Below are 21655 nucleotides of genomic sequence, written 5' to 3'. Positions count from 1 at the left end.
AAAGTAGAGAGATAAAACAACAGCATCTAGCTTTCAGGTTTAGAGAAGGACCTTTCCTTTTTTGTGCTACAATGAGCATGATGACGTACCTAGTGCTCTATAGTAAAATTATATGGAAAGAGACATCAAACATCCATAGTTCTCCATTCATGATGATTCATTTACCACAGTTTCTAGCCAGCCTCCGTTCAGGGTTCAGACAGTGTTGCAAGTCTTTAGGGACATCCAGATGCTAGACTTTGTAAAACGGCAAAATAGAAATTATATTTACCAGCTGACTACAGAGATTTCTTCTTTTATGTGAAGTACATCTAGTAACAAACAATACTTTTGCAGATTCTGAATTTTCTCTAAGAACTGCACTAATGTTACTGAGTTCAGGAAAACCTGCTCATCTTCGCAGTCATTTTCTATCTTGGCATGTTTTTCCAAATGTATTACCTTCTGGTGTCATTTGCTATATGTTTCACAATTAGGAACACCTACAAACAGTATGAATCCCCTCTTTAAGAAACCAGTGCAGAGCCTAAGGAACCTAGGGCCATATGTATCAAGGAACCATTTTGCGATTCTGTAATAGCGATTTTTAAGAAATCGCTATTTCAGAATCGCAAAATGGTATGTATCAAGAAAAATACATTTTTTTAGCGATTTCCTGATATTCCTTAATTGCGAATTCTCAAATTGCGAATTCGCAATTAAGGAATACTTTCCCATTCGTTTCTATGGGCCTCCTGGCCCATACGAATGAAGGGGAAATTTGTGAATCGCAATTTGCTAATCGCAAATTGTGAATATTTTCAAGGGTGCAAGGGTGTCTCAAGAACACCCTGCTGCACCCCTGAAAATGACATGTGGGCGCATATGGCGCACATACATGCCCTAAGGGCATGTATGAGTGTCACATGGCACCTTTTGATTTTAAAAAAAATGCTTTTTTAAAAGAATTCGCAACTTACCACCAACTAGAAGTTGGTGGTAATTTGCGATTCCTTAATGGCATTTTGGAATGTTTTTTTCCTTGATACATTGCATTTAAGGAATCGCAAAATTTGCAATTCCTTAAATGCAATCGCTAAATAAGGAATGGCAAATTTAGCGATTCCTTATTTTGCACCATAATTTGTTTCATACATACCATTTAGCGAAAATGGGTTCGCAAACGCCGGAATTCTGCGAATATCGGCGTTTGCGAAACATTTTGCCTTGATACATATGGCCCCTAATTCCAAATTACTGCCCCCAACTCTGTCTCACCAAACACCAACAAGAATCTAGAGATCAAGGTAGCAATCTAAAAACACACAGAGTCGTACATTGGTTTACATAATTTTCAGCCAAGCTGTGGACCTTTCAGAGGAAATGAAGTATAATGGGTAGGAATGAAAAGGATCTCCTCATCTTCCTAGATGAGCATCATTTGGCATCGCTGCGCTTCCTTGTCCTATTTGCATTCTACCTGCTTGAATGACTGTTCGACTGGGTGAAGTTGCAGGAATTACAGTGGTGTGGCTCCAGGTCTTTCTTGCAATCTGCAGTCTCCAGATCTAGAGTTGTTCTTATCATGTGAAGTAAGAGTTTATGTTTTGTTACGACTTTGGCGTAACTCTACAACGTGTGCTTTCCCACCTATGGGTGTCACAGGTGAACTTAGTTCAATGCACCAGGATGAATGTGAAAGATAAGTTATTGTAGCCCCACGAGACACTATTCAATGTGTTGATATAGTATTGCTTTTGGGTAACTAAAAATCACTTAAAACAACAACCTTATTTCGTTATTCAGAGTATCACACACATGGCACTAAGCACTAAGGAGAAAGAACACTTTTAAGTTAAAAGTATTTATTAATACAGGGACAGTCTGTTTCTTAGCACATCTAAAACAGCTTCACAGAATATTATAAAAGAAAGCAACAGGACGTTATAAATAATGAGAATTCAATTAACATTTCCAGCATTATTAAAATGTCATTTAAAAATATTATCGATGGGCATGGCCAAGATGGCGGGGTGAGCGGATATGCTTTGTCGGTGCTACGTCCCTGCCAAGTCAAAGCACCTTCTAAGGCACTCCTCACGGCTGGGGTCGCTACTGGGGGGATCGTGGACTGATGGGGGCAAGCGAAGGTCGCGCGTGGTCTGGTCCGACCTGGGACAGAGTAGCGCAGCGGGACTGTGAGCCCGTAGAAATCTGCGGCCTGCAGCATAGGCATGTTGTTACGCGCCCGATGCTCACGGAGGCGGAGCTGTTGTACCAGCTCGAAGACTCCCAAGTGAGGGAGAACCAAGTGGCGGCTCGCATCGGCACACAAACGTGGGCTCCCGTGGCCCAGACTGCAGGAGGTGTCTTGTGGCGCGGTCAGGTGTTTCGGGGGCCGTATTCAGGAGAAGGCCTGATTAGCAGTGGAGGCCTCCGACGACCCAAAGAAATCAGCTGCACATATCGTGGGTGCGCTGCAACGCACTCCGAGGACGGTGGAGGTACAGTTGGGGGTTGGCACCAAGACCTGCGGGAGTTCTGCCTTTTGAGGGAACTCACACCTGCGCTGATTCCCGGCCTGGACCGCGAGAGGACTTTGCGGTGCGGTGCGGTTGGGCGTGCGAAGGCCTGTAGCTGGGAGGAGGCTTGAACCAAAGATCTGGGCCTTTGGCGGTGAGTGATCTAACTGCGTGCTGCAGACAGCTGTGAAGGCCCTCTTCTCCCAGCTCACTCCCCATTCCGGCCCCCACATCACTTCAGTCAGCATTGTTTTTGGAGCCCTGGGGTAGGGCCCATAAACCTTTGAAACTCCCAGCAGGAGTCTGTGCATCACGCCGCCACTGACCTGACCCCTCCCCCATCTCAAAGGCCAGCATAACACGGGGGCTGCCACCATCGTATTGGAGAGGCCTTCTGTGTCAAGGCTGGCGTAGAACCTGCTCCCTATATGCAACCCACCCTTCAGCTTACTGGAGCAACCCCCAGATTCACACTGTGACTCCTGGTCCTGGGGCCCTTAGCGGTGAGTGAACTACGTGCCCGCCACGGCTTGACACTAAGGCCCGTTTCTCCTGCACAGCCTTCTCCATATTGGGGCCCGTAAGCCTTGAATCTCTCTTCAAAAGGGACAACATACCGTGCTGACCCTTCCCTCACCACAGAGGCCAGCGACAAACGCGGGCAGCCACTTGAGGCCCCCTGGGATGAGACCAATAAGGGGCCTGTCCCCTTCATACAACTCACCTCACAGCCTACTGGAAGCTCTCCTGAGAAGCCCACGGTGACAATTGAACCCACGCTCCCTAAATCCGGTGGAGGCCTGGCCCCCTTCTCGGCCGTCTAAGATGTGGGTGGCCCCCCGTAACTCCACACCTCCCAGCTACTCTTTGCGGGCCGACTACTGAAGACGGCACGTGTACGCCACTGTCTATACTTGGGAGGTGGCAAGGACGACCCTAGACCCCCTTGGATTTGGGCTTCCTCAGGCCCCACCTGAAGTTTGTCCTGTGTCCGGCAGCCTCCATAGAGAGGTATGTGAGTGCCTACCCGCCTTCCTTCCCACGCAGCCTTATATTTTTTGTGACTGGGGTCGTCCTGTCTAGGGGCCCTCGAGGAGGCAATCATAGGGCCAAGCATACTGCTGGACGCCCCTGGTCGCCGAGCAGTAAAGCAGCTGCACTGTGACCGCAATCTTGCCTTTCAAGAACTGCACTGTCCGGACCCTGGTGCTGCACCTGGACGTGCTCGGGCTGCAACTCTGTGTGTTCGGCCCGACTTATATCCCTGGCCCGGGGGCTTATATTCCGGGATCTATGGCCACAGCAAAAGGGAAAAAAGACGGATCTATCAAAGACATGCTGCTTAAAGGTATGGCAGATACCCAGCAGGAAAAATTACCAATGGGGGGCCCTCGGCCCATGGGAGGCGGAGAGGGGGGGGAGAGCGCAGGGACCCGTGAATTCTTAGAGGCGTTGTTCGCATCTCTGAGGGAAGATCTGCAGACTGTTAAAAAGGACCTCACAATGGAGCTCAGGGAGGTGCGTCGAGATTTTGATGAGGTGGGAGAGAGTCGTGGCCTTCGAGGAGCGCTTTCTGACTAGAGATTGAAGCCCTTCAACAGGAGATCATTCAATTGCAGGACCAACAACTGGACTTCCAGGCCCACACCGAAGATCTAGAAAACATATCAAGAAGGAATAACATACGCATTTGTGGGGTCCCCTTAGGCACAGAGGGCACGGACCTCGAGGGCTATATCCATGCCCTATTCAGCCACATCCTTGGGAACAATGTGCCGAGCAACATCAAGCTAAATCGTTGCCATAGAGTCGGTCCCTCTCGTGCGCCTCCTTGTCCGCCTCGTGATGTACTGGTCTGTGTTCACAACTTTAAAGAAAAAGAGGTGATCCTCAGTTCTGCCAGATCTTTTCAGCAAACGCAATTCAAAGGCAATACCTTTTGATTATTCCAGGATCCTGCTGCCTCCACCCTGCAGAAGAGGAAAGAGTTTTGTCCGGTCACCAGTCATCTTCGCTCCCAGAGTATCGCCTACTCCTGGGCCACCCATTCCGTGTTATTTTCCAAATGTCTGGTAAAACTGACCAACTGTGCGTCCTGGCGGAGGACTGTGAGATTATTAATTTTGAACTTCCTGATCAGGATTCCCTTCATCCACTGTCTGATGAGAAATCCCAGGGCAAGAACACGTGGGGTTAGAAAGGTTGTGTGCCCGGAACTTCGCTGCCCGGATCTGGCCACCATTGCTAAAGAATGGTCAGAGGTGCTGTGTTCCCTCTCCTGTGACAGCAAACCTGATGCCGATCCCCTCTTATGAGGTACTATACATTTGTACAGGGAAGGTCCTCCCATGAGTAGGGACGGAGGTGCCCAACTCTAATGTTCCTTGCCGGTTTGCTGTGCTCTGGCTGACCCCTCTGATCCAGCCTTCCAAGTCATGAAGAACTCACTGGACTTCTTGTTTATTCTAGTTTTCTATCTTCTGTTTGGTTCTAGGGGTCTCGTTTGGGGGCTCCCCTTCCGACTGTCTGCTGTTGTACGGGCTGACCCATCTCTGGATCACTCTGACCTCTCCCGAGCGCTTGACACTCGCACGTTTTATGAATGATATGCCCACATTCGCCTAGCCCTCTCTTTTCCCCAGACAATGTAGACAAAAATACTTAGTCTTAATGTGAAAGGCCTTAACAACCCTACTAAGAGATCAGGGATCCTTTCCTTTATAGAACACTCGGAAGGGGACATATGCTTGCTCCAAGAAACACACTTGGTCGCACATAGAATGCATACTAAGAGATTCCCCCAGCAACTCTGGTCCTCAGGAAGAGGGAAGGAGGGAGGGGTGGCTATCCTTTTCTCCAAACGCTTCAGTGGGGTTAATTTAGGCACTTGCTTTGAGATCAAAGGCCAGCTCTTGGCCATCCGGGTGCAAATATGCACATTTCATTTAATGATAGCCTCACTCTACACTCCAAACAAATGTCAGGAAGACTTTATAACTGATGCACTGGCTAACGTCCTTCAGTCCCCTTACCAGGCAATGTTGGTGGGTAGAGACCTCAACATTGTAATGGATGCAACACTGGATTGCTCCGGGCAAAGGACTGGGCATGCTGGGGCCTTTTCCCCAGGAGGCCTGGCTTAGTTAGCTGGCTGTGGGTTGCGCGATGTTTAGTGTTTGCAACACCCCGATAAACGGGACTATACACTTTATTCGGCTGCGCATAAAAACTAAGCTTGCCTAGATCACTCCCTGGCCTTCCCAGTGGCCTCAATTCGGATAACATCTTCTCCCATTGAGCCCGCTCACTGTCAGACCATGCTGCTATCACACTCACCTTAACAGCTCATGAGTCCCCTAACCAGCCCCTGCCATGGCATCTAGGTGAAACGCTGTTGCATTCCCTTGAAGTGGTCTCATCAATTAGGTAGATAATCATGGATTACCTGGCCCAGAATGACACAGGTGAGGTCCACCTCTCTTCGGTCTGGGAAGCTCTCAAGTTGGTAGCCCGAGGAGCTCTCATAGCAAAAGCGGCACACAACAATAAGGCCCGGAGAGACAAGAGAGAGGAGCTGGAGAAGTCAGTACTGGATTTAGAGTCTATACACAAGTGCACCGGGCTCACAGAATATGGCGTAAATTAGAACAGGCAAAGATCGCAACTTATTGCATTGACTTAGATAGAGCAGTATACATGATGCTTTGCCTTAAACATAAATTTTATTTAGGGACCAATAAAGGAGGGTGGATATTGTCACACTGTCTGCGCAGCAAGCGTCACGTGAACATAGTCAAGTCCATACATACGCACACTCGCTCAGCAATTTATACACTGGGGACCCCGCGATAGTTTCAAACTCTCAGGGTTATGTACAGTCGGCAGCGGTACCACCTCTTCCACTCGCGGAATCATAGCTTATCAACCAACCGATTAGAACTGACAAAGTGATCTCAGCGATTGCGAGCTTGAAGCCAATGAAATCACCAGGCCCAGATGGGTTTAGCGCCATTTTTTAAAAGACATTTTGAAGGGAATTAGCTCCTCTCCTTTTCACTTCCTTCGATTTCTTTACTTAATGTTGATGTGAAGTTATTTGCTAGCATCCTGGCTCATCAGCTTAACTCCCAGATGCCTGGCCTTGTAGACCCGGACCAGGCAGGCTTTATTCCCTCATGTCAATATAGGGATAATACCAAACTTATATGTCACCTCATTGATAAGGTACAACGCTCACGGGAGGAAGCTCTTTTATTGACTATTGACGCTGATTGAGTGCACTGGCCCTACTTGTTCGCAACTCATGCACTTTGGGGTGGGTGAGCTCTTTGAGCGATGGATTTAAAGCATATACAGTACTCCTAGTGCGGTGGTGCAAGGCAATGGCGTGAGCTCTAGCAAATTCACTGTTGGGAGAGGTACAAGGCAAGACTGCCCGCTCTCCCCACTTCTCTTCACATTATATATGGAGCCCTTTACACAGCAGCTACGAGACAACCTCAAGGCGATGGGAATTTTGTTTGGGGCCGATAATCACCTGATTAGCCTTTATTTTTTTTTTTTTTTTTTTTTATATATTCTTATATAGCGCCTGATTCGACCCCCAAAGGGGTATCTCCGCGCTTTTGCCAGTGGAAGAATATAACTCGTGCTGATCCATGGTCAGAGGGATAGTTAGACTTTGATTATGTGGTTTAGATGTTTATGAATAAATGAGTTTTGAGGGACTTTCGGAAGGTTAGGGGGTTAGTGATTTGTCTCAGTATATGAGGCAGTGAGTTCCAGAGGACAGGTCCAGTGTGGGCCAGGGCGCGGCCTCCCTGCCTGGATTTTTTAATTCTGGGTACCTGTATTAACTGCAGATTGCTGGAACGTAAGGAGCGTCCAGGAACATAAGGTAAGAAAGCTTTTGTCAGATACTTGGGACCGGTACCTGACAGACATTTATGAATAATGCATAAGATTTTGAACTTAATGCGTTGCCGCACTGGGAGTCAGTGGAGTTTAGTCAGCAGAGGGCGGGAGGGAGTCCTAGGTGGAACGTTAAGGACAAGCCTCGCCGCGGTATTTTGGACTATTTGCAATTTGTTGAGCTGTTCTTCATTAGCTGATAAGAGAAGACCATTGCAATAGTCCAATCTACTGATGACTAACGCCTGGACCAGTGTCTTCCTATGACTGTCAGGTAAGTATGGAAAAACCCTTCTCAGCAGTCCAATGGCACAAAAACAGGTGCCAGCCACTTGGTTTACATGATCTTTCAATGTTAGTGCGTGATCTAATAGCACCCCCACGTTTTTAACGGTCTGTTTAGGACTGGGGACAGGTACCAGTTCCAAGGGCCACCACTCGGGGGACCATAGTGTCGCTGCCTCCCCGAACAACATTACTTCTGTTTTTCCTACATTACATTGTAGGCAGTTCTTAGCCATCCACTCTGACACTGCCCTCATTCCATCTGCAAACGATTTTTTTAGTGCAGGCGTGAAGGTCTTAAAAGGGAACAGAAGTTGGGTATCGTCGGCATACGACACCGGGGTGAACCCAAAGGATCTCACTAAGTCAGCCAAGGGGGCCACGTACACATTAAATAATGTGGGGCTTAGGCATGAGCCCTGTGGCACTCCCTTGGTGAGCTCCCTAGAGATGGATTTGTGGGAGCCCAACCTGACTTCTTGAGAGCGGCCTGAAAGAAAACTCTCCATCCAGGACAGAGCCACACCCCCTAGTCCCACATCCCTCAGACGTCCGAGAAGCACCTCGTGTGACACCGTATCGAAAGCAGCGGATAGATCCAACAGCACCAGAATCATGGACTCCCCTCCGTCCAGCGTCATCCTGATGTTATTGGTCACTGTTAGGAGGACTGATTCGGTGCTGTGGTTGGGCCTGAACCCAGATTGTGAGTAGTCCAGGCCCTCCGTTGCTTCGATATATTTGGATAAATGGGTGTTCACGTGCTTCTCGGTCATCTTACTGATGTACGGCAGGAGGGAGATGGGCCGGAGATTCGAAAGATCTGTCCATGGGGATGCCGCTTTTTTCCTTATTGGGTTCACCACCGCTTTCTTCCATTCCATTGGGACCTGTCCTTCTGTCAGTGAGATGTTCATCACAGACTGAATGGAAGGTCCTAAGAGGGTGGTCAGAGGGGCGACCATTTTGGCAGGAAGGAAGTCATTGGGGGACCCAGATTTTATGTGGCTGATAAGAGGGGGAAGATCTATGTCGCAGATTGGCGGGAAGGATAATAATTGATTTTTGTTTTGTTTGGATGAGTTATGTGGGAGAAAATTCTTATTCCCAGCGCTACTAGAGGCCATTATTTTATCATAAATGAGATTGATTTTATTTTCAAAGAACACCGAGATCTCATCACAGAGGGTCTGAGAGAATTCATCGGGGCTCTCACAGGCTGTTGGTTTCACAAAGCTCTGTAGTATTTTAAAGAGCTCCCTTGGGCAATTACCCGCCTCCGCGAGTTGTTGGGTGAGACTGTTTTTCCTGGCTTGTTTTATATTTTTATAGTAGGTTGACTGGGCCTCTTGATATATTTTCTTGTTCTCCTCAGTTCTCAATTTCCTCCATACTTTTTCCGCTCGTCTGCATTTCTGCTTCTCTACTCTGAGTTCCTGTGTATACCAGGTTTCTTGCTTGGAGGAGGGATATTGCTTATGTAGCTTTAGTGGGGCCAGAGTGTCGATGGCTTGCTTAAGTGAATCATTGAATCGAGCTAGTGCAGTATCCGCTGAATCCTCATGTGTGAAAGTTGGTTTACGCAGAAGATAGCATATTCTCCATTACTCGCCCACTGTCCTCGCTTCACACCATTATATCAGAGCGGAATGCATTTGGTGCTGTCTGGGGCTTCAAAGTCAGCATGCTAAAATCACAATGACTAAATCTCACTATCAATCCAGTACGACTTCCAATGGCTGAAGACTGATCTCTCTTACTTGGGACTAGTACTAGCTCGGAGCCTCTCTAAAACTGTGCAGGCCAACTACTCGAGATTCTTGGCCACAGTTCCTCAGTACATAGAGCTATGGCAACGTTTATCTCTCTCGTGGCTGGGCAGAATAGCTGCGGTGAAAATGAATGTCCTACACCGGGCCCTATACATCTTCCAAATACTTCCCCTTTCTCCCCCTTCGGGAGTGCTACGCAATCTCCAAAGAGAGATTGATCGCTTTATCTGGGGCAAGACAAAGCCTGGATTACAAAAACAACTGCTGCAACAAACTAAGCAAGAGGGGGGCTTGGCGGTGCCTAATGTGCTGCGATATTACCAAGTCGCACAGTTGAGATATCTGATAGAGTGGAACCGTCCAATGACGGAAAAGCACTGGATCTTTATGGACCAAACTGTAGCGGGCTAACATATTTGGAGAGAGGTCTGGCTCCCCCGCGCCCACAGATCTTGGGGTCTCTACTCTTGCCCAGGCACCAGCCCTACACTGAAAATATGGGATAGGGTTGTGGAGATGGCTGGGCTTTCATCCTCCCCTTCTCCCATGACTCCTTTGTTCGGATACCTGGAGTTTCCACCCGGTAAGTCCCTGGGCCTTGCTAAGTCATGGTTGGCAGGTCGCTGCACACAAATTGGCTGCCTCTATGATCACGAGGGTCCATTCCATTTGAACTACTTCAGACACAATATTCCCTGATTGAACAAGATAGAAAGATAGAATTACCCACACTCAGCTGACCCACTGGTTGCTCAACACAGAGATACGCCCTAAAGCAAGCAGACCTATGGCCCCCCTCGAGAAATGGTTGTTCCTAAAAAAAGACAACAAGAAACTTGTATCTGAAATCTCTCGCTCCTGATTAAAATAACACACAACCACAAGACTCCAGGTCAAAACCGCGGGGAGACAGAACTTGGGCGTAGTCTCACAGACAGGCCAGACATATTTTATAGGACGCACCACACAGCACATAACGTAGGTCACAAGGAAATAGCATACAAAATTAGCTCCTACTGTCGCAGGGATTCTGCTCCTTCACAGAACTGTGCATAGAGACTTAGAACCTCAGTGAATTAGGGTGTACCAAAACTCACCTCAGTATCCAAAATCCCGTACCAGACTAGCAATCAGTGTCTCATTGGTTCTTCTATACTCCCAATGATTAGACAACCCAGAACATGTACTTAGAACACCTCAGGTAATGTGGAACACATGAACACTCTTTTGTTATACTAACATACCAATCCAAAACGAGGAGTACATGAAGACACGTGCAAGTTTGAAATATTTATTTCTAATGCCGTGTTCTCAGGCGCAGTATCTTAGCTAATACAAGCAAGCATATTATAAGCAACAAGGTTATCAGCATAGTTACTAGTCCATAAAATACAAAGGGAGAAAGCATGTTAAAATGCTAAAGGGAAGAAGGCTAAATGGCACCTCAGTCTTACCCTCCCTTGCTAGTATATTATATTATATCTAAATAAGGTCTCTTTGGGTGGCCCCATACCTCTGGTCTTATGAGAAATGGATCACATCATCTTCTACCCCAGCTCTCTGCATGCGAATATTCATCAAGTGTGTGAGCATGCTCTGCGCAGTGCATTATTAAACGCGCCAAAAGCCAGAGTTGGCCACAGCTGCATATGTGTTATGTCTAGGACGTGCGCTGATCAAACCGAACAACAACCACTGTGTTGAAATAACCTTGAAGGCCTAGGCACTCACTGTTCAGACATAGCTTACCAAGCAAAGCTGATACTATAGGAAAACATGTGAAGTGAAATATTCTAGTAGGCTCAAAGCATTAATAACAATATGTGCCATGTGCAGAAGCAGCAGAAAGGTAAAATGGCCTTTAAACTTCTAATAAGCTCATGCTAACTTAACACAGTGCGAAGGCAAAGCCTATCTACATGACACCCTCCATTGATCCGAGCATGGATAAGATATAATAAGATAAGGGGCAAATTCTGGAAAGCAGAGTTCAAGAACAACAGTCAGAACCAGTTTCAAATTTGCACAAGGAAAACATAAGAAGAAAAATTGTTGTCTTATCCTCCTAGTCAAATAATAATGTAAATCCAATAAATTTAGTTATTGGCCGTAGCAAAGTCAATAGGCCTGGGGCAGAGATTCTTTTTGATAGAGTCTTGAAAAAAATAAAAAAATGTTCAATGTCCAATAAATGACCTCAGTTATGGGAGAGAGAGGCGATGACATAATTCATCCTAACAATGAATATTCAAGATATGCAGCAACAGCCTCCAACAGGAAGTCACTGTTCTCATCCGAAAATAGTTCAGCCATCCAATTTAACAATGGGAAACAACATACATGTTTTTCAATTACCGGAGCCTCTAGCACCATCAGAGGACAACTCAGTGGGTTTTCAAGGAAGCTGCGTGCCAAGAAATCTTGCGCCGCTGCGAACACATTCCAACGACCCAGTATTCCATGCATTGCTGCAAAGGCCATAATCCCTCCATCAGAACAAAGCAGTTCATGAGCAACTAAGGGGCTCATAAGCTGATTATAATCCACATCAGGAGACACCGTATTACAGAGACACAAATCCAGGGCCCAGTCAAAATCGCAACTCAGGCAATGAAAGACAGGCTGGACGCATGTAAAGTAGGAAAATCGAAATGAAAATCCATAAGCTGCACTCAAAGTAGCAAGAGGCAGCGCTCCATAGTACTTAAGCATTCGGTTGCGAAACAGCGCCAGTCGTGACAGCTCGTCTCGAAACACAGAATGTGCATCCATTTTGAAGTAAACAAAACAATAAAAGAACGCCTGCAGCTAGAGCCAGCAGTAAGGGAAATCCACCAAATAGGCTGTAAAAGATCAAATGAAAGAAAGCAGGGAAGACACCGAATATAGTTTGAAAAGAAGTCACAAGGCCACTGCTTACAACTTTAAAAAAGTTGCCCAGCCCCGTTGTGGAGGATGCATTAAAGATAGTGTGAATTAATTCACCGAAATGCAAGGGCAAATCAGTATTTAACCTCTTGCATGCGCGGCGAATTTTCCCGCTGTACGGCCGTTTTAAAGAGTGGGCGGGATCATGATGGCCCCCAGCCGTCATCAGCACACGCCCACCGTGATGCATGATGGACGGGGGCCGTCATCAGCATGGAAGGGGTTAATAAAGCATGCACCTCTGTGCGGGTGTTAGCCACATGAAGGGCGAATGTCTCACGAGCAGATGTGAGGGCAACTTCTTTCTAGGACAACAGAGCTCTTATGCGACTCATCTTGTTGAACTCTGCTTTCAAGGTCGGAATCTTGGGCCAGATGGAAACATCAAGCTTCCCATGCAGGGGAGGATACATTACATTCTTACAGCAAACCACACGTTCACTGACGGTAACTACAATTCCTTTTATTAACTCACAACAATCTTCATTGTTTAAAAGTAAATAGCTCCCGTTTGTCAGTAATGTGAATGTGGGCACGATAGCAGGCACAGGTGTACCTTTAAAAATACAGGCTAAATTTGGCTCATTCTGGTTACAAGAGCCATGCAATTGGATGTGTCTGCACATCAATGAGTGATCTGGTGTTTCAGTGCAATCCTCACCATTCAAATAAACTTCCTTACCCACCCTAAGGCAAATGGAAGCGACCAAGCTTCATGGAGATAAGCACTCCCAAGAGGCTCATATCTTCCAATTGCAAAGTACTTCATACAGCCCTCGAACTTGAATAGAGGGAACGGGAGAGTTATTAACCCGTGGATAAGCCACGTTGCTGAATTGGCCTCTGCCACTGAAAACGTTAATGGTTCCAACCTCTCGATGTGTAACATAGAAAAGGATGCACCTTTCTAAAAGGCATTACTCATCTCTTTTCCCCTCCTACCTTTGTAATGCCCCAGTGGGACTTGAACCTGGTCTTAACCTATCTTATGAGCACTCCCTTCGAACCTCCTCACATCTGTCCTCTCAGGGTCCTCACTCTGAAGACAGCTTTCCTTGTTGCCATCACCTCTGCTCGCAAGGTGAGAGAGCTTTAGACTTTTTCTTCCGAACCTCCTTTTCTTGCTGTTCATCCAGACAAAGTAGTTCTTCGCACAAGCCCCTTTTTTCTTTCCAAAGTGGTTACCTCTTTCCATATAGGACAGAACATTACTTTGCCCACCTCCGCACCCATCCAAGGAGGAGAGAGTCCACTGTCTGGACTCAAAACGTGCACTTTGTTTCAATCTCAACCGCACCAAAGATTTCCGGATGGACGATCAACTCTTTGTTGGTTATGTGGGGGCCAAGAAAGGTCAGACTGTACAAAAACGCACCATCTCTTGATGGGTTGTCGGATACATTAAAATCTGCTACTCCTTGGCAATGAAGGAAGCCCCAGTGGGACTGCGTGCCCACTCCACCAGGGCAACGGCAGCTAATACTGTTTTGGGGGGTGGAATCCCACTCCCTGACATCTGTCAGGCGGCCACCTGCGCATCTCTGCACACATTCTCCAAACATTATTGCCTGGACAGCCAATTCCGGAGAGAGTTTCTGGCATGAACTTGGTTCGCAGACCCACCTCCGGGGTTGGCATTGATGGGGTATCTATTCCAAGGGTAAGGAATCTATAACTACGATCTCTTTCAGATGAACAAGTTACTTACCTTCAGTAATGATGTATCTGTAAGAGACATATGTAGTTATAGATTCCTTATTGCCCCAATCATCCTCTCCGTTCTGCGAACTGACTTCTAGGGATAGGAACTTCCTTCCAGGGCCCTAGGTATGTGCACTAGTGGTCAGTATCTTGCATTGCTCTGCGCTTCTGGCGTGGAAAGTAGTGTCAGACTGATGTCAGCGCGCAGGGGCGGCATCTAACTAGAGACCACGTCGTCATCCTGCTGAACACGATACCGACGACAGACGCGGAGTCAACCGACCCCACCTACCGACGCGCAGGGGTAGTGCTAAAGGAAATTTCTCCGGATCCAGTCTGACACCTGGGGATAATTCTAAAGGTAAGGAATCTATAACTACATATGTCTCTTTCAGATACCTCGTTACCAAAGGTAAGTAACTTGTTTTTTAAAGGACATGTAGAAATCAACATGTGGCCCCCATTATTCTTAGCATCTTCTTCTATGCCTGAACTGGGCAACCATGAATTATTTTCTTAATGGCCCTAGCAAAGCACCACTACCAATACTACAGTCTCCTGCATTTATAGTACTGAAGAATGGCAGCCCGCTCTATGTTTCAGGCAAACAACCTCTTTGAGGCCTTCAGTTAAGTAGTCAATGAAGTAATGTACTCTACGAAGCACATACGGCTTTCAGTCAAGTAGTCAATGAAGTAAAGTTCTCTACGAAGATTATACAGATTTCAGTCAAGAAGTCAATGAAGTAATGTACACTACAAAGCATATACAACTTTCAGTCAAGTAGTCAGTGAAGTAATGTACTCTACGAAGCACACACAGCTTTCAGTCTAGTAGTCAACGAAGTAATGTACTCTACAAAGCACATACAGCTTTCAGTCAAGTAGTCAATGAAGGAATGTACTCTACGAGGCACTCACAGCTTTCAGTAAAGTAGTCAATGAAGTAATGTACTCTACGAGGCACACACAACGTTCTTATTTCTAATCCACTGTTCTGTTGTGATTTAGATCCACAGGTTAGAAGTTGAAGAGAACCATCTGCAGATTGAGATGCAGGACGCAAAAGACCAGAATGAGCTGTTAGAGTTCAGGGTGCTAGAGCTTGAAGTAAGAGAGTCTTTCTGTAAACTATCCAATGGAGCTGAAATTGTCTTTGAATCCAGACTGAAATATTTGTAAAGTATATTGCTGCTTAAAACATGGAAGCCACTCCAGTTCTACCTTTTTAACTGTCATTTTTGGGCGGGTGTGTATTTGAATTGCCTTAATTTGTAAATAATAGCTGTTAAACTGTAAAATGTAAAGAACTAATATTTATCTATGCCTGGCATGTTTTGTTATGCATCAAATAAAATTAATTTGTTTTGCTGGTTTTGCCTTTTTTTGTTTATTTCTGTTCCGCTGCCATGACACCTCACTCCCGCATGCGAGTTTCCCTGCTATGCCCCCCTCTGGCTTGGTTGCATTACCCTAACAATAACATCCCTTGGTTACCTACCTGTACATGCACATTTCCATGAAATCCTATCTCACAATCCAATGATTTGAGTCATTTCGCATATCTTGTATTTGAAACATTAACATTATCTTTACAAGTAATACAATCCAATATAATTGACAGCAAAACAACAAAACAAAACAGTGTAATTCGCTGACTTCAAAAAGCTGTAAAGGCGGTTCCCATTTGTCTTTTTGACATATTTCTTGAATGATTTGAGAGCTGCAGACAGCTTCCCTCATGCGGCAGGCAGTTCAGAATGCTGAACAACGATCTGCAGGTCGATGCCAATTTTACATTTTAAAACTGGACTGGGTGTGTTTTAATGTCTCATGAATTACATAAGTGTGATGTGAGGACACAAAGCCGCCTTTTCACTCTTTTTCCTCTCTGAAATTTCTATCAACAGACTAACCAGCATTTGTGTTTTGGAAAAGCAAGGACAACTTACATCCTTTTATTTTTCCATCCAGTTCTTGTCCACTTAATCATGCATGTATGCAATCCTTTGAACTAATAAAAAACGTTTTTCACCATATCATAGCCAGTGATTTATTTTGCCTCTGCATCCAATCCTTGACGTTTGTTTTCCTCACATTACCATTTTACTTTGTAGGAATAGTTAGTACATGTGAAAGTGGGACAAATTGTTAACAATACAAAGTATTATTTTTTGGAAAAAGTATTAACTATCACATTTGGGATCAGCAGTATAACAACAAGGTACCTTCAGTGTGGCTGAACATGGCCATTGTGTCAGGAGAGCACCTTCATTTGTGCCCATACTGTATTTGCAGCTTCTGCTGCGAACTTCGATATAAGTATACATAGTCAAGCAGAAATGTTGAATATCACAATACCAGTCCCATTTCAATTAATGGTTACAGATAATTTAAAGGTAGGTAACCACACAACCTGGGACCAGATGTAGTCATAACTGGCCCCAAAAGAGTGACCTCAATTTATGACTAGTATTTTTGCGACAAATACTAAGTTTTACAAACCAACCTATGCACTAATAATTCGGTTTGTAATATTCCAAATTGGAGTGGGTTGCGATAGACCTACCTCATGACTACTAATGAGGTAGGTTACACATTGTAACCAGGGATGGTGGCCTTGCTGCCATGTGATTGTACTTAAATCAAGTTTTTTTAGTTTTTTAAACGGACTGTGATTGAAAAAAATACTTTTTGTGAACCATTGGTTTCAGGGTTGCCCTATGAAACACTGCCTACTATGTTACAATTTTGTTTTTATATTCCACAAGGGAAAGGGGTCCCAAGTGGACCCCTTCTCTTTTGTGAATAGGTTGCCACTCCAACTGAGGAATAAGCATTTTTCTTAGTGCTTTGCAATTGGATTTCAGTGGCAGAAGATTAAAACCCAACATACCAATTCGGTACTTGGAACGGACACTCAAAACGTAACCCTTCCAAATACTGAATAGGTATCCCTCAGAATCCCAGTTTAGGAATTGGTAAAAGTTTACAAGCTCCTAAAATTGTATTAATATTTTTCAAAATTACATTTTAACTGTCACAAACACTGATTCTGAATGCTTACTACATCTGGCCCCTTGGTCCTTTTATACCCCCGCTAATACGTGACACAGTGACCCAAGATCTTTACCATTTGGTACTTCCTTCTTAGTACTAGTGCTTTCCTGTGATTGTACCAGGTATTGTTTAGACTCATACTCTTTTTCTCATCCAAGAGTTTAGTTTTCTCATGCCAGTGGAGTACATGCTATCTTCTCTCCTAAATTCCTCCTCCTCTCGTCTCATATTATGGCTTTAGGTTCTCAGAGCAAGACATATGATTGCTTCTTGAACTATTTTTGAAGTCCGCATAGGAACTGGCCTCTTACACATAATTTCTACTTTTGTATGTGTGTGTCATTTCACAAGACTCCTCCAATTCAACTTTTGTTTAACACGATGTACCACTTTGACAACTCATCGTTACTGATTATACTTTGTTGTTACCTTTCCCACCATGTTCCCTCCAGAAACACTGACAACACTTCACGTGAATCCTCCTCAGAACTGTGTACGGTGGTTACACAAATCCCTTATTTTACTAGTGCCCCCCCCCCCAGTATTAGTCTCACTTTCACTGTTTCATTGTCACGTTGTGATAATATACCTCTGAATCTCTCTCTTGCTGGCTGGTCTTAGTGATACTCTCTGGTGTACCCTCTATAATTGGTTTTAGCACCAAAACAGGAGCATGTATTTCGCTGTCTTAAACTCAAGGCCAACTCCTTGACCATTCTGGCAACTTAACTTTCATGTACTGTCCTCTTGTTTTCATTTCTTCTGAAATACCAATTCAAAGATAGATACTATGTTATCAGCATTAGTTATGTTAGATCGGTGTACTAACTTTATATAGCTGCCTAGTTATTTTACGATCTAACCATATAAAGAATTGGCGCACAAAGGAGCTTCACATTGCAATTACAATGACAGTCAAGCAAATACAACCATTCATAAGAAGTACAAAATCAAAAAGCAAATACAGAAATTTACAGAAAACAAAGTTACCAATGTAATAACATATATACAAGTGTTAAAAAATGATTTTCAAATCCCTCCTGGTGTGCAAAAACAATGGAGACAGAAGGATATTCAAAGGGGTGGAGTCCCAGAAACCGCTATAGAAAAGCTTGCAACGAACGGGTGACTTCCAGGGACTGTAGGAACTTGAAGACCTAGGGATTCCTTATTCCGAGTAGCATGATATCCTCCAGCTCGGAAGAAGAAGTACAAAAATCAAAAAACAAATACAGAAACTTACAGAAAACAAAGTTAGCAATTACATAACATATGGGCAAGTGTTAAAAAAGATTTTCAAATCCCTTCTGACGTGTAATAACAATGGAGCCAGAAGGACATTCAAAGGGTGGAATTTAAGAAACAAGAAACTGCTACTGAAAAGCTTGCAGTGAAGGGATGACCTTCAGAGATAGTAGGATTCTGAAGATGTAGGGTTGCCTTATTCCAAGTAGCATGATATCCACCAGCTCAGAAGAAGGCTAGAGCCCATTAAATAGCCCAGTTTGAAAGTGGAGCTATACACACGAAACAGCCAAAAATGGAAGGGATTTTAAATTACATATCTCCAGTTCTACAAATTGAATTTTTGGTGTACCTTAAGGGTAGCTGTGATTAAATGCATGTGGATTGTCCGTTCAGTAATAACCTTGAGTACACCATCTAGAAATAGGTTGAGCTCCGGTCCCACCTGGAGGTGTTGGGGTTGCCTGATTGGATGTGCCTCACCATGGCCGACTGAGAGGGTAGTCAGGAGGACCTGGAGCCTGGAAGAATAACCCAGGTGCCTTCCAAAAAGAGAAGGGGAAAGGGCATGGAAACCTGCGGCTATAATTCCTATTGTCCAGAAGAAGGTGGAGTCTGATGGAAAAAGCCCTGGAGCCGACAAGGGAGGACATTGCAGCACTGGGAAACCTACCTGAACTGTTCAATTGGCAGAAGGAACAGAGTCCCACCAGGGAGGAATTCTACTGAGTGCGGAAGGAATGCTCTAATTTAGAGGGCCTACGGCAGCAGGCCGAGGGCTATGCAGCTGCGGACAACTCTGGTGATTTCCTAATTTACAGGCAGAATGGTCTCCTGTTTAGTGAGCACAAGGTTCCTGAGCCTGATGCAACCCATGTGTCGGTGGTCCCCCAGTGCCTTCAGGGCTTTACTACTGGAGCTGGCTGATGATGTTCCCCTGGCAGGTCATCTAGCGCAGGAGGAGACTTTTGGCAGGCTTGTCACTCACTTTTATTGGCCCCAGATGAAGAGGGCCTCAGATGTGTTATGCACCTTGTCTACCCTACATCATGTGTGATGGCGTTGCTAAACCGTCTAGAAACTGGAAGAATCTTGGTATCGTTAACTTTAATCGGTTTCTCTCCACATCGCCCCCATTTTTAAAAATAATTTCATCCTTGACCTCATGGCTTTCCATGACTTGATTCAGTCGGCACTAGACACCTGCCTTCCCAGTCAAGAAGCTAAACAATCATCGCCCCCCCGGCACCCTGGTTCTCCGATGAACTAAAAAGGGAGTAGACCAAATGTAAAAATTTGGAACGGCGGTGGGGAAGGATTTATGAGCCCAAAGCTAAAACTGTTTATCTCACCGCCAGAAGGGCCTACCACTCCCACTGTAAGTCTGCTCGAGCCAATTTTGTTTCATCAACCATCACCCAGGCTAAAACCTCAGTAACCAATCAGGCACCTCCCAGCTTAAATAACACCATATGCGAGGAACTGGCACAATTCTTTTTAAACAAAGTGGAAACAATATACTCTGCATTGGCTAGCTCCATCCTCCCTTCCACACCTGCGCCTATTGTAATCCCTGTCCTATCCGAGCCAATACCTGAATGTTGCACTACCCTTGCTCCTGACCATACACTTGATGTCTGGCCACTTCTGGACATGGTGACACTTGCACACCTCCTTAATAAAATCAAACCATGTGATTTACTTCCCGTCATGGTCCTACAGCAATTTGAACAACCATCACTATGTTACATCCTTGACCTTCTTATCGCCTCTCTTAGGGAGTCCCTTGTTCACCCAGACTGGAAACATGCGATAGTCGTCCCATTATTAAAAAAAAACTAATTCGGACCCTCAAATTACCGTCCAATTTCACTACTCCCTACTCTCTCCAAAATTTTGGAGAGACACATTATTGGACATCTTTCCAGGTTCATCGAAACCAATGAGCTTCTTCATCCTTCCCAATCCGGCTTCAGGACCGGTTACTCTACGGAGGCCACACTTAGGTGTGACTGAAATGCCCCAACAAAACCTGGATGCAGGCGGAACTATGGCTCTGGTATTGCTGGATCTCAGCGCGGCCTTTGATACGGTCTCCCATACCGTACCTATTAAGGCGCTCCACTCCTCTGGGGTTACTGGGACGGCCCTGAACTGGCTATCATCCTTTCTTTCCAATCGTACCTTGCAGGTCTTTTTATCTACTGCTAAATCTAAGCCCTAATTTACGCCTTTTGGGGGTCCACAGGGCTCAATTCTCAGCCCCTTGCTTTTTAACATTTATGTTAGACCCCTGGCAGTGTTGGTAGAGGATTCTGGGTTGTCATTATTCTCATATGCCGATGACACCCAAATCATCTTCTCCCTTTCAGCAGGTAAGACCACTGAGCCGTCTATCCTCAAAACAGGCCTAAGCAAAGTTATGACCTGGATGAACGCCAACTTACTAAAACTTAATGGCGAAAAAACAGAGGTCCTGGGCAAAGATAAAGATCTCTGGGGCCCCCAACATTGGCCCCCGGAAATGGGTGCGCTACCGCAACCCTCAACCCAGGCACGCAATCTTGGTTTCATCATCGATGATTCACTATCCATGCGTCGGCAAGTTACCAAGGTGGCCACTACCTGTTTTACCATCTTAAAATGGTTGAGGAAGATTGTGTGGATGCTACCTGCTCATACCCAGCGCACCCTAGGCCAGGCCCTCGTTACATCAAGGCTGGACTACGGGAACATCCTCTATCTGGGCGTCAATAAGGATGTAACGCGTACATTGTAGCGAGTCCAAAACTCTGCTGCTAGATTACTATGCTGAGTTTCCAAAACTGCTTTGGCCTCCAGGCTGCTTGGGTGCCTCCACTGACTTTCGGTGGAGAAACGGGTTGTATTCAAGGCCCTTACTTACATGTTCCGCATTAAGCATGCTACATCTCCCCTCTACTTACAACGCCTAGCTCACCTTTACATCCCTTCGCGCACTCTCCGGTCTTCCACACTTGCAAAATTCCAAGTCCCTAAGACCAGACTCTCCCGTATGGGAGGGCGCTCCTTCTCATACTTCGGTCCTGTCTTATGGAATGCTCTGCCTCGGTCCCTCTGTACACAACCTAACCTTCTCCGCAAATTCCTGAAGATCTGTCCCTTTGGCCAGTAGTTTCTCCCCCGTCTCTTTGCTGTGCCTTCACGGCGCCCGGAAACCCTTTTTGGGTAGCTGTTGCACTGACACATAAATTTTATTAAATAAATAAATAAA

General features: G+C 45.5%; 1 protein-coding gene across 1 annotated transcript in view; it reads left to right on the top strand.

Annotated features, from left to right (window-relative positions):
• JAKMIP1 (janus kinase and microtubule interacting protein 1) overlaps window positions 1–21655 on the top strand; it is a 1395482-nt gene that overhangs the window by 1091407 nt on the left and 282420 nt on the right. The window contains 1 exon segment of the mRNA XM_078678490.1: window positions 15109–15207. Within this exon segment, the coding sequence (XP_078534616.1) occupies window positions 15109–15207 (99 nt within the window).

The sequence above is a fragment of the Lissotriton helveticus genome, chromosome 2_2 (assembly GCF_964261635.1).
Source record: "Lissotriton helveticus chromosome 2_2, aLisHel1.1, whole genome shotgun sequence".
Taxonomy (NCBI): Eukaryota; Metazoa; Chordata; class Amphibia; order Caudata; family Salamandridae; genus Lissotriton; species Lissotriton helveticus.
This window is presented reverse-complemented; position numbering and strand designations above follow the sequence as displayed.